Source organism: Lepidochelys olivacea (genome assembly GCF_965140295.1).
Source record: "Lepidochelys olivacea isolate rLepOli2 genome assembly, chromosome: 3".
Lineage (NCBI taxonomy): Eukaryota > Metazoa > Chordata > Testudines > Cheloniidae > Lepidochelys > Lepidochelys olivacea.
Window position 1 is genome coordinate 6438113 of NC_140413.1, and position 12901 is coordinate 6451013.

Sequence of the window (12901 nt, forward strand, 5' to 3'; positions counted from 1 at the left end):
CCTGTGCGATGCTGGCAAGTCGTGTAGTCTCTGTGGCATGGGGACCACAGCACTGCCCTACCCCACAGGGTGCTGGGAGGGTAAATACAATGAAGATTGTGAGGTGCTCAGATATCCTTAACCAGCCATTCCTGACCTCTGGGCTAGCTCGCTGCTATTTATTATACCTTGTAGTGAACCCCCCAGCCCCGAGGCTGCTCCAGTGGGCTCAGACCCCAGCAGCCTCCACTCAAACACAAAAACCAACTGGGAGCCCCCCACCACACTCCTGCCCGGGAAGCACAGCGTCAAACTCAAGGACTTGGCTGTGATGGTGGCTGGCCCTGATTGCTTGAGAAACCATCTCCTTCTAAATCACCACCCACAGCAGCTACGTGCCTAAGAATGGCCACACTGGGTCAGACCAAAGGTTCATCTAGCAAAGTATCCTGTCTTCCAACAGTGGCCAATGCCAGGTGCCGCAGAGGGAATGAACAGAACAGGTAACCATGAAGTGATCCATCCCATGTTCACCATTCTCAGCTTCTGGCAAACAGGCTAGGGATACCATCCCTGCCCTTCCTGGCTAATAGCCATTGATGGACCTATCCTCCATGAACTTATCTAATTCTTTTTTGAACCCTGTTATAGTCTTGGCCTTCACAACATCCCCTGGCAAGGAGTTCCACAGGTTGACTGTACATTCTGTGAAGAAATACTTCCTTTTATTTGTTTTAAACCTGCTGCCTATTAATTTCATCTGGTGACCCCTAGTTCTTCTGTTATGAGAAAGAGCAAACACTTCCTTATTTACTTACTCAACACCAGTCATGATTTTATAGATCTCTATCATATCCCGCCTTAGTCAGCTCTTTTCCAAGCTGAAAAGTCCCAGTCTTATTAATCTCTCCTCATATGGAAACTATTCCAGCCCCCTAATCATTTTTGTTGCCCTTTTCTGAACCTTTTCCAATTCCAATACTATATATCTTATTAGTACCTCTGGAGGATGGACGGGACCATGAGGACGAGTGGGGTCAGAGCTTCCTTAGCCATGGGCCCTTGAATGCGGAGCTCAGATCAGAGTGAGGAGAGACCCCAGCGCCTTGAGAACAATCTGAAAAACACACACTGATCTGCCTCGGTTTCCATACGAATCATGTTTGAAAAACATGTCGCCATGGCACCCGAGTGCCAGACGGGTGCTGCACAGACCCCCGCGTAGGCAGCCAGACAGTGAGTCAGGGACAAGGAGGCAGCAAAGCACCCAGCTCGCTGCTACCAGCCAGCCCTGTGCTTCTGACCCATGGGGCAGGAGATGGACCTTTGGTCTGCAGTGTGTATCCGTAGGAGACTGTTCACGTGCTGCACACTCAGTCACTACAAAACCTTAAGACATGCACCTGGGGAGCCAAGGCTAGAACCCCCATCCAAATACACAGGTCTCAACCACTTCAGGTAACCCCTTTCATGGGAGCACTATACTGCACACTAAGCCTGGGTCTGTGGGACCTGGTGTTTCCGAGCCTGGGCTTGAGTGTCCACACTGCACTACAATTGCTGGATCCGGGTGTCTCAGCCCTGCCAATGCATCCGTCCTGCACTGGGCTGACCATTTACTGCGGGTCTGCAGCCTGAGCTGTGTCCACACCGCACAAGGAGAGGGCTTGGATCTGTCACAGCAGGACCTGGGCTCTGACCCATCCCCCTAGCAGAGTCCTAGGGCCTGGGCCCTCAGTGCTTGCTGACCCGAGTCACACTGATTTGTGTAAAAGAAGGAGTACTTGTGGCACCTTACAGACTAACCAATTCAAGTACTCCTTTTCTTTTTGCGAATACAGACTAACACGGCTGTTACTCTGAAAACTGATTTGTGTGTGGTCAGACTTGGGCGCCAACCTGCATCAGAGCCCGGGCTTCGTGCGCATTATAGGCACACCCAGAAAGGCTCCTTTATTCTTTCTGGGAGCCAACCACTCGAGGACAGTGGTAGACACCCAAAGCCAGGAGACTGCAGTGTTTTACACACCATAAATGCCTATTTGAATATGAAACATGGGATTTTGTGCACTCCTTCGAAAATCAGACCCCCCCAGAGCCAGAACCTGCCCTCGCTTCAGCCGGTGCAAATCCAGGGTAACTTGCTGCCTACTCACAAGTTACTCCAGATACATGCTGGCATCAGGATCTGGCCTTCCGCTTGGACCTTTTGCTTATGCAAACACCATGAAGGAGTTTTAAGCCCAAACATTTGATTTTTGAAGGCATCTTTCCTAACCTTCAAAATAAACCAGGCAGAATTCATGCATACGTCCCTTTCTCGCCAGTCTGTAAAAGCATCTTAAGAAAGCGGATCTATTGCCTGAGTAATTTCCCTTAAAAATCCCTGTCTGCTTGTGAAAACCCAGCAGGCTGGGGTGGACATGCCTGAGGCATATGATGGGGAAGGGAGAGAGAGAGAGGTTTTACCTAATCTCCCGTCACAGCTGGCACGCTGTCTTGGCAATTACTCCTCTCTAAAATTGTAGAGAGAGCGGAGAAAAAGCTGAGACTTATCTGGCGAATGCACAGGTCTGCACTTTCACCTTGACAGCTCTGCAAAGCAAGCTGAGTCGAACAGCTGGTGGCTAATGATCTTGATTAGGATTCAGGAGATGGGTTCAATTCCTAACTCTGCCTCAAGCTTCCCCACACCCTTCACCTCATCTCTCTGTGCCTATGTTCCCCATCTGCAAAGTGGGGATAACAACACTGCCTTTGTCTTGTCTCTTTCGATTGCAAGCTGCTCAGGGAAGGGAGTGCTTCCTTTCAGGCGTCTGTACAGCAACTAACACAACAGGGCCTCTAAGCGCTATCATCATAATGAAGAACTTTCCCAGCAGGCAATTTCAGTCCCGCAGAGAGAAAACACCACAAACAAAAACTCAAGTTGCCTCATTTGAAGGAATCTTCCGAAGGCCCCAAACTCTAACGCCCATTAAATATCGTGCGCTTGAGAGAATATAAACAAAACGGAGAGCTGGTGGCAGGCTACAAGGCAGAGGGCAGGGAACCAGGGCTCCTGGTTCTGCTGCTAGCTAGCTGCAGAACTTGAGAAAGGCACTCAGCGAATCACTGATCCGGAAAATTGGTTTGTTTCCAGCAGAAACTTTTCAATTCCTTCAACCAAAAGTGATTCCCCCCCCCCCCCCCAGTTTTTTGTTTTGTTTCATTTTCAAGGGTTTTTTTGGTTGTTTAAAAACCTTTTTGGGGTTTTTTTGTCAAATCTAGCTACATTTCAAAACAAAATCATGGTTTCAAAATGAAAAATCAAAATATATAGTGTCTAAATGGTTGACATTTTTTTTGTCTTTTTGAATATATATTTTCTTCTTCTTTTTATTTCCACCAGATTCGACCCAAATTCGCAAACCGTTTTAGTCCCCTGGAAAATGGATGTTTCATTGAATTTACCATTTGCCAAGAAATAAATAAAATAAAATAAAATAAATGTCACCCAGTTCTACTTAAAGGTCACCTGCAATGGAAAAAAATGTCTGGATTGTTTGTTTTTTTTTTTACACCTCTTTATGATGTCTGCAGAAAGCCTGATGCGGGGGGTTGGGGTGCAGTTTAAGAGAAGATCGTTTTGTTGTTTTAGCCATCCCTTTTTTGTGGCAATAATAGGAAATATGGGTCAGCTCCTCAACGCTGCAAACCAGCGTAGCTCCGTTGACATCGATTTGTGCCAGCTGAGGATCTGCTTCAACGTGTACACTGCGACTGAAACCAGACAGACTCCCAAGGCCGGGTCCACCCATTTCTCACCCAGCAAGGACAGAGGGCCCTCCAGGAATTCAAACCCTTCCTCGCTGCTCGGGGAACAGAACAACAGTTTGCTGCTACCCAGACTCTAGCACTGGGGAATTCTAAGCAGCACCAAAAACGCTATCTGCAGCTCCACGCCCCCTACCAGGAAGGGAAAAGCAAACTCCCACCTCTCAGCCTCCTCTGCGTGCTGTAGGTTGAAGAGCAGCGAAGGCACGATTTTGTCCATGTGCTGCGGGTCCCAGATGTTCGCTTGGAGTTCATCATTAACCGTCTTCCTCACCACCCCCTGAAGGCCTTTTATGCCAGACGTCCGAATCCTTAAGGAAAAGATTAAAATAAACAAAAAACACAAAAACAAAAGACCAACACACGGATGACACAGTGCTACCCATTCATTAGAAAGTCTGAACCCGTGACTCCAAACTGCTGGGGATTACCCATCCCACAGGTGTGACATTAGGAAAGAGATGGTCATCCAGAGGTGAGAGCAGTGGACTGGCCGTTCAGGAAGCCTGGGTTCTTTTCCTAACTCTGCAAGAGGAATGTGATCTAGCGGTTAAGACAGAGAGTCAGGACTCCGGGCTTCCTTTCTCAGCTCTGGGAGCTGGGCCTGCTGGTTAGAACTCTAGCTGTTTGAAGGGAGGTCATTCCCTTTCATGGAGGATTTCAAGAGTTCAGAATCTGGGTTTGTTCCGATTGAGAGCAAAAAATTCTCTGCAAAAGGGGACAGAGCCCCAAGCTCCAAGGCAGTGTGCCTGGTGGGCTGTTTTGCAGTCACAGACCCTAGGACCTCTGACTCCAGGGCAGTCTGTCTGGTGGGCTGTCCCAGAGCTACAGGCCCTGGAAGTGCAGACGGCCAAGGAGCTTCTAGCCTCTCTGCTCCCGCCATCCCAGACGATGTGCTGCTGAAAAGCATAGCAGGCGAGCTGGCAGGAAACCCAGCAGGGTTCCCACAGAACTTTGTCAAATCGAACTGTCTCCACGGAACATTTAAAGTTTGACAAATTGGCAAATTCCAGTGAAAAGAACGTTGTGTTAGCATTTTTCCGACCTGCTCTAATTAGAACAGTGTATGGCGGGGTCCAGGCTCTGGCTTCTCCTTCCAGCTGTGTGACAGAGTGATCTATGGCAAGTAAATTTACTTCTCCGTACCTCAGTTTCCCCATCTCTAAACTAGAGATAATGTTACTTCTGTCTTTCCCAGGGGCTGCTGTCAGGACTAATTTTAAGTTTGTAAAGTGTTCTGAGAGCCTTAGGTGAAAGGCGCTAGAGAGGGACAAAGCACCAGTAGTGCAAGCCAGGGCCAGGGGGTGAATTCCTGACTTTATTTCTCACTTAACAGAGAGGTCAATCTGCTTAGAAACAGCGATGGGCCCAGGATGCAACATTTACAATTGGACCAAGATCTAAATTTCCCCAGCATGTGGTGGGGAGGGGGTGTTGGATCGGGGGATTTGGTTTAGCCCAATACAAAGATAAAGGGCAGCCATGAAGTGGCAGATCCAGATCTGATCTTCCCCAGAGCCTGAGGGATCTTGGAGACAGGATTTTGGTACAAGCCCATCTTGACTTAGAAGCAAATAACAACTGGTGTTATTTCTCTGTGTGTCCTAGCAGACCCCAACAAGCAATGGGCCAGCTAACGTAAATCAGCTTCGCTCCATTGACTTTAATGGTGGTATGCCAATTTCTACCAGCTGAAGATCTAGTCCAACATAATATGATCATTCACATCTCCCTCTAATAGCTGGCTCCAGCAAGAAGAGACTGCCGCTTTGTAACAGCTAAGAGAGGTACTCCTTTAGCGGGAGTGCTGTCCTTTCGGTTCTGAAGGTCCTAGGTTCCATTCTAGCGGACTACAAAAATGTTCTCCATACTGAGAAATCCCCCGCTCTGCCCAGAGCCCAAACTGTTCAGCTGTGATGAGAAGGAAAGACCACCCCTTTACTCAGATCAGCAATCTGTATACTCAGTGGTCTCCTAGAGCCAGAAAAATAAAAATAACCCAACACACTTTGTGAAACCAATTCATGGAACCACAGATCTGAGCAGTGAACTTATCTGACTCCGAGGCAACTCCCAAAGAAGGGCTGTTAAACAGAACTAAAACGCTCAAAACCACAGGGTACTTCTGATTGCAGGAATCATAGACTATCAGGGTTGGAAGGTGTGACGAAGTGGGACTGTTCTTAATGTTTCCTCTGAATATTGTGGGGGTGCCTCAGTTTCCCCTATGCAGTTCTTAAGTATCTAGGTGGTGGGGTAAGGGTGTATGATCATTGCAGAGCCCTAGAGGGCAGGTGTGTGCAGGGGTCTGGACACAGAGAATGGCTGACACCCTGTTTCCTGGCAACTGATGGCTTGGGCCCTTCCCCCCTGCAAGGCGAGAGCTAAAGTGTTGGAGAACAAAGGAATTAGGTGACCTCCTGGCCCGGGAAAGGAACAAAGCCCAGGGGAGGAGGGGCTAGAGGCAGTTTGGAGCTGGCTGGGACATGGAGTGAAGGGCAGACATGGTTGTCTGGCTCACTGCCCCCCAAAATGGACCCAGCTGAGGGGTCCTGTTCTCTGCACCTACAAACTCTGTTTTAGGCCATGTTCCTGTCATTTAATAAACCTCTGTTTTACTGGCTGGCTGAGAGTCACATCTGACTGCGAAGCTGGGGTGCAGGACTCTCTGGCTTCCCCAGGAGCCCCGCCTGAGCGGACTCGCTGTGGGAAGCGCACGGAGGGGCAGAGGATGCTGAATGCTCCGAGGTCAGACCCAGGAAGGTGGAAGCTGTGTGAGCTTTGTGTCCTGAAGACAGGCTGCTCACAGAGAGGAGACTTCCCCAGAGTCCTGACTGGCTTCACGGGGAGCAGTTCCAGAGCATCGCCCAGGGACTCCGTGACAGAAGGGACCTCAGGAGGTCATCTAGTCCAACCCCCTGCTCAAAAGCAGGACCAATCCCCAATTAAATCATCCCAGCCAGAGGGCTTTGTCAAGCCTGACCTTAAAAACTTCTAAGGAAGGAGATTCTACCACCTCCCTAGGTAACGCATTCCAGTGTTTCACCACCCCCCTAGTGAAAAAGTTTTTCCTAATATCCAGCCTAAACCTCCCTCACTGCAACTTGAGACCATTACTCCTTGTCCTGTCCTCTTCTACCACTGAGAATAGTCTAGAACCATCCTCTCTGGAACCCCCTTTCAGGTAGTTGAAAGCAGCTATCAAATCCCCCCTCATTCTTCTCTTCTGCAGACTAAACAATCCCAGTTCCCTCAGCCTCTCCTCATAAGTCATGTGTTCCAGACCCCTAATCATTTTTGTTGCCCTTCGCTGGACTCTCTCCAATTTATCCACATCCTTCTTGTAGCGTGGGGCCCAAAACTGGACACAGTACTCCAGATGAAGCCTCACCAATGTCGAATAAAGGGGGACAATCACGTCCCTTGATCTGCTCGCTATGCCCCTACTTATACATCCCAAAATGCCATTGGCCTTCTTGGCTACAAGGGCACACTGCTGACTCATATCCAGCTTCTCGTCCACTGTCACCCCTAGGTCCTTTTCCGCAGAACTGCTGCCTAGCCATTCGGTCCCTAGTCTGTAGCTGTGCATTGGGTTCTTCTGTCCTAAGTGCAGGACCCTACACTTATCCTTATTGAACCTCATCAGATCTCTTTTGGCCCAATCCTCCAATTTGTCTAGGTCCTTCTGTATCCTATCCCTACCCTCCAGCATATCTACCACTCCTCCTAGTTTAGTATCATCCGCAAATTTGCTGAGAGTGCAATCCACACCATCCTCCAGATCATTTATGAAGATATTGAACAAAACCAGCCCCAGGACCGACCCGTGGGGCACTCCACTTGATACCGGCTGCCAACTAGACATGGGGCCATTGATCACTACCCGTTGAGCCCGACAATCTAGCCAACTTTCTACCCACCTTATAGTGCATTCATCCAGCCCATACTTCTTTAACTTGCTGACAAGAATACTGTGGGAGACAGTGTCAAAAGCTTTGCTAAAGTCAAGAAACAATACATCCACTGCTTTCCCTTCATCCACAGAACCAGTAATCTCATCATAGAAGGCGATTAGATTAGTCAGGCATGACCTTCCCTTGGTGAATCCATGCTGACTGTTCCTGATCACTTTCCTCTCATGTAAGTGCTTCAGGATTGATTCTTTGAGGACCTGCTCCATGATTTTTCCAGGGACTGAGGTGAGGCTGACTGGCCTGTAGTTCCCCGGATCCTCCTCCTTCCCTTTTTTAAAGATTGGCACTACATTAGCCTTTTTCCAATCATCCGGGATTTCCCCCGTTCGCCACGAGTTTTCAAAGATAATGGCCAGTGGCTCTGCAATCACAGCCGCCAATTCCTTCAGCACTCTCGGATGCAACGCGTCCGGCCCCATGGACTTGTGCACGTCCACCTTTTCTAAATAGTCCCTAACCACCTCTTTCTCCACAGAGGGCTGGCATTCTACTCCCCATGTTGTGATGCCCAGCGCAGCAGTCTGGGAGCTGACCTTGTTAGTGAAGACAGAGGCAAAAAAAGCATTGAGTACATTAGCTTTTTCCATATCCTCTGTCACTAGGTTGCCTCCCTCATTCAGTAAGGGGCCCACACTTTCCTTGGCTTTCTTCTTGTTGCCAACATACCTGAAGAAACCCTTCTTGTTACTCTTGACATCTCTTGCTAGCTGCAGCTCCAGGTGCGATTTGGCCTTCCTGATTTCATTCCTACATGCCCGAGCAATATTTTTATACTCTTCCCTGGTCATATGTCCAACCTTCCACTTCTTGTAAGCTTCTTTTTTATGCTTAAGATCCGCTAGGATTTCACCGTTAAGCCAAGCTGGTCGCCTGCCATATTTACTATTCTTTCGACTCATCGGGATGGTTTGTCCCTGTAACCTCAACTGGGATTCCTTGAAATACAGCCAGCTCTCCTGGACTCCTTTCCCCTTCATGTTAGTCCCCCAGGGGATCCTACCCATCCGTTCCCTGAGGGAGTCGAAGTCTGCTTTCCTGAAGTCCAGGGTCCGTATCCCGCTGCTTACCTTTCTTCCCTGTGTCAGGATCCTGAACTCAACCAACTCATGGTCACTGCCTCCCAGATTCCCATCCCCTTTTGCTTCCCCCACTAATTCTTCCCGGTTATGTGAGCAGCAGGTCAAGAAAATCTCCCCCCCTAGTTAGTTCCTCTAGCACTTGCACCAGGAAATTGTCCCCTACGCTTTCCAAAAACTTCCTGGATTGTCTATGCACCGCTGTATTGCTCTCCCAGCAACTGCAGGAACCAGGAACTGCAGAATAGGTCTCTTGCAATCCAGCACGTAATTGAACCAGGATCATTTGTGCTCTATGGGTCAGGGGGAAACAATGAGTTTTCTGCACCATTGTCTTGCTAGGGGAAAATAAAATGTCCCCTGATCAGAGTAAGGGGAAAATAAGGTGCAGTGACCAAATCGGCCCAAAGAGACTCTGCTCAGCCACTAAACTATACTCCAGATTGGAATGGGCTCCATGGGAGTTGGGCACCTTTCTGCCTTTGACAATCCCCCTCCAGGTCCGAATGGATGCTTCTCTGGGATGCTTATTATTTAAATTGGGCTGCAAGAGGTGCCTTCAAGACAAACCGGCCGACAAGATCCCTGCCTTGGATGGTTTACGAAGGTCCCGATCCTGCATTCCATAGTGGGGTGATTATTAAACAGGTGCAGCGCTCCCTGGATGGGATCCCAAGGGCCTCTGAGCCAGATCCCCGCCGGCGGGAATCAGCTTCGCTTCATTGACATAAATGCAGCTACGTCAATTTACACCAGCTGAGGATCTGGTGTAAATGCCTCTCATTCCTCTGTGGCGCCTACGGCTTGCCTCTTTCCCCAGATACAGCAGCCCTGACCTAAAGCAAACACACTAACCTCCCCACAGGCCCCAAGGGAACCTGAAGAAAGCCAACAGACCAGGCTGGAGAAGCTGTGTCTGACATGCCATCAATGCCTGGGCATCCTCACTCCCAGCCTCGCTCACTGCAGCACCACTGAAAATATGAGGCCCAAGGTGGTTAAAGGGACATACCCCTTAAGGAGGGTACGTTTTTCTGGGTTGGTTCACCCCACGCGGCATCTCTTCCCTGGAAAATGACTGCATTGTTTAAAGACATGGCTTGACTTCCCAGCAATCCCGGGGGGAGAAAAACCCTGCAGTGTTCCGTTCCTTTTGGAGGGACGACATACATTATAACTTCAGGGGAACTGTCCCAGGTCTGAACTTGGCCCTGCAACCTCATTTATCAATAAACACTAAGGATCAGACCCTCTGCTGGAATAAATCAGTGAGAGCCATTGATTTACCGCAGCTGAGGACCTGGTGCTGAATCACAGACCGAGCTCCGAGGCAGCTTGCTGACTTTTACCAGGTGAAACAGGTGTGGGAGGGCTGGGACTAGAAGAATTTGGGGCGGTGTTAAAAAGTGGATAAGCAGCTGTGCTTCAGGAGAACAGAAACGTCCACTGGCATTAGAGCTACAGGAGGCGTCAAGGGAATTGGTGCGTGAAGTACATGGACAGAACTGTTTAAAATACAGAGGCCGTTTCCTAGTATCCCAGGGCAGGTCAGATGGTCACGGACGGAGGGGTTGGCTGAAACCAGGTCTGGGGGAAAAAGAGGCCCCATGCAACTGGAAATCGTGACCCTGTGAGTAAGGGTCACAGGTCAGTCGCTATTTTCTCCTCATTTTCTAGGCGTTTGTTTCTCAATGAACTGTTTGGAAGTGGAGTAAAAGCCCCCAGACTATGAACTGTAATGTTCCCCTGGTAAGTCACCGGCAAGCCCTTCCGGCGACCATACTGCAGCAGTGTGTGGACCAGCACATCACTGAGCCCCCACACACAAGAGTCGTGCCCAAGAAACATAGGCCCTAATCCTGGGGGCAAACAAACAGACTTCCCACTGGGTCACTAGAAGTAAAGCGGGGCGGCAGTCTGTGAAGGCTTTCGATCAGTAAAAACGGAGTGGGAACCTCAGGACTTAGCCTGCTGCAAACAGAGATGGGCCTAGACTCTAGATCCAAATGTGCCTGGATGTCGGGGCATCTGCAATCCCAGTGGCAACCGAAACCCACTTGGCCCTGCCCTCCCCAGCAGCCCCCCATCTGCCGCCCCCCGGAGCACCCCTCTCCCCCACAGCAACCTGCCCCCAGATTTAGTCAGGGTGGGTATTTTTAGTAAAAGTCATGGACAGGTCACGGGCCATGAATTTTTTTTTTTTTAAATTATTACCTGTGACCTGTCCAAGACTTTTATTAAAAATCCCCCCGACTAAATGCTAGCCTTAGTGATGGCTCCTCCCCATGGCCAATGAGCTGAATTCAACCACTCTCGGCACAGGGGCAGCTGGAGCCTGAATCTGACTCCACGTATCACTCGTCGCTTGGACCCAGCTCTGCTAGAGAAGCAGGTGAATCTCACCTGGAGCCACCAGTCCTTATTGAGTTTTGACACCAGATGAAAAGCGTGATATGGGAGCCGAGTAGTGTATTATTCTTCCGTCTGATTGTTCAAATAGTAAAGGTTGACTCTTCATGTGTGAAAATGCAATTTTCAAAGCCTTAGAACTCAGCCAAATCTCATCCAATTTTCACTATAACACTTCAAGGCATCTCTTCTCAGTTAAGGCTCGTTCCTTGTCAAATTTCAGCTTTCTAGTCTCAGCCGTTTCAGCCAGACAACTTTCAAAACACAAAGCTGCCAATGTTACTTTTCCCCTCGGGGAAAATATTTTCCCCATCGCTCTCCCTGTTCTCAGAAATGGCTGGTGTGGTTTTATTCCCCCTTTCCAAAAGAAAAAAAAAGTCTCCTTCAAGCAGCAGGCCCCAAGAAGCAAAACCTGAAAGTTACAAGTGACTGCAACCTTAAGCTTTCTCCAGCCAGATTCTCACACAGGTACCTATCATTGCACTATTTGAGCACTAGACTATCTGAAAGGTGGGGTGGTCCAACGGAGGGAGCTCTGGACCATAGGTTCTATTCCCAGCTCTGCCAACGACCCACCCTGGGTCATGTCCCCTCTCTGTGTGTCTGTTCCCACCATTAGTCCGTTTAGATTGTTAGCTCTACAATCTAGGGCAGGGATTGTCTCTTACCATATGACTGCACAGCGCCCATGACAATGTAGGTCCAGATTCTGGCTAGAGCACCTAGGGCTTCCATAAAGCTACTAATAGTTTGTCCAGCAGCATTAAAATAGTCCAGGACAGCAAAACTTCATGCCCTTCGCTCTGGGTTTGTGCATAGTCTGAGCATTGGCTGCTCTAAGGTTCCAGACTCCAAGACCAGAGACCAAACGATCACCTCTCCTTTAGGCGCTAGACACTCTTCCTGGCTCAGCTCTGAAGCACTGGGTTATTACTCTGTGCTGTCCCTGGCCTCTCTCTGCTTGTTATTCCTCGGCCTTTGAAAGGCTTCCTATAACGCCTAACCTTGCTGTGAGAGGAGGGGAAGCAATTCAAACTCAAACTCAGACTGCAGCCTAACCATGGGCAAAATATGGTTAAGAGAACAGCAGGGCGTTACTGAAATGGCACCCAGTCAGGGTGACACTTAGAAAATCCCAGTGCCAGAGGGCCTGGAGCCCCTTGGCACGTAGCAGAGAGTCTCAGCTGGCTGGTTGGCTCAGCGTGCTTCACACACTGCTGCCGTGGTATTGCGCCAAAAGATGGCATATATCTTTGGAAAACTACTAACTCACTGCTAATTCATGTTCTTGCGTGATGCGGGTACAGTTACCCTACAAAGACTTATACAGATGTGCTGGAAAGCAATTAAAACATATTTAACGCAGGCATGCCAGGGGAAGTGGATAAATGGGCTTTTCCAGATGAAGGAAAGGGGCGGACACCTGAAGCCAGGTGTGGCCAAGCACAGGGGACTTCGTACTGGACTTTGCAGGAAGATCATTTGCATTGCAAAAATCACATGCAGGGTAGAAGCCAGGATGGCGTCTACACCCGGCATGGAAAGGAACTTTATGTGGGGAGTCACTTCAGAAGAACACATTTCAAAGGTTTAGTGGTCTATAAAGAGAGGGGAAGAAAACCCTTAAGTGGCCCTTCCCCTGAG

At 49.2% G+C, this 12901-nt stretch overlaps 1 protein-coding gene across 2 annotated transcripts in view; it reads right to left on the bottom strand.

Annotated features, from left to right (window-relative positions):
- Nucleotides 1-12901, bottom strand: part of EFR3B (EFR3 homolog B) — a 133110-nt gene that overhangs the window by 39825 nt on the left and 80384 nt on the right. For both annotated transcript variants that reach the window (XM_084623863.1, XM_084623864.1), the window contains exon 6: nt 3957-4106. In XM_084623863.1, coding sequence (XP_084479989.1) covers nt 3957-4106 — 150 coding nt within the window. The remainder of the gene's footprint in view (nt 1-3956; nt 4107-12901) is intronic.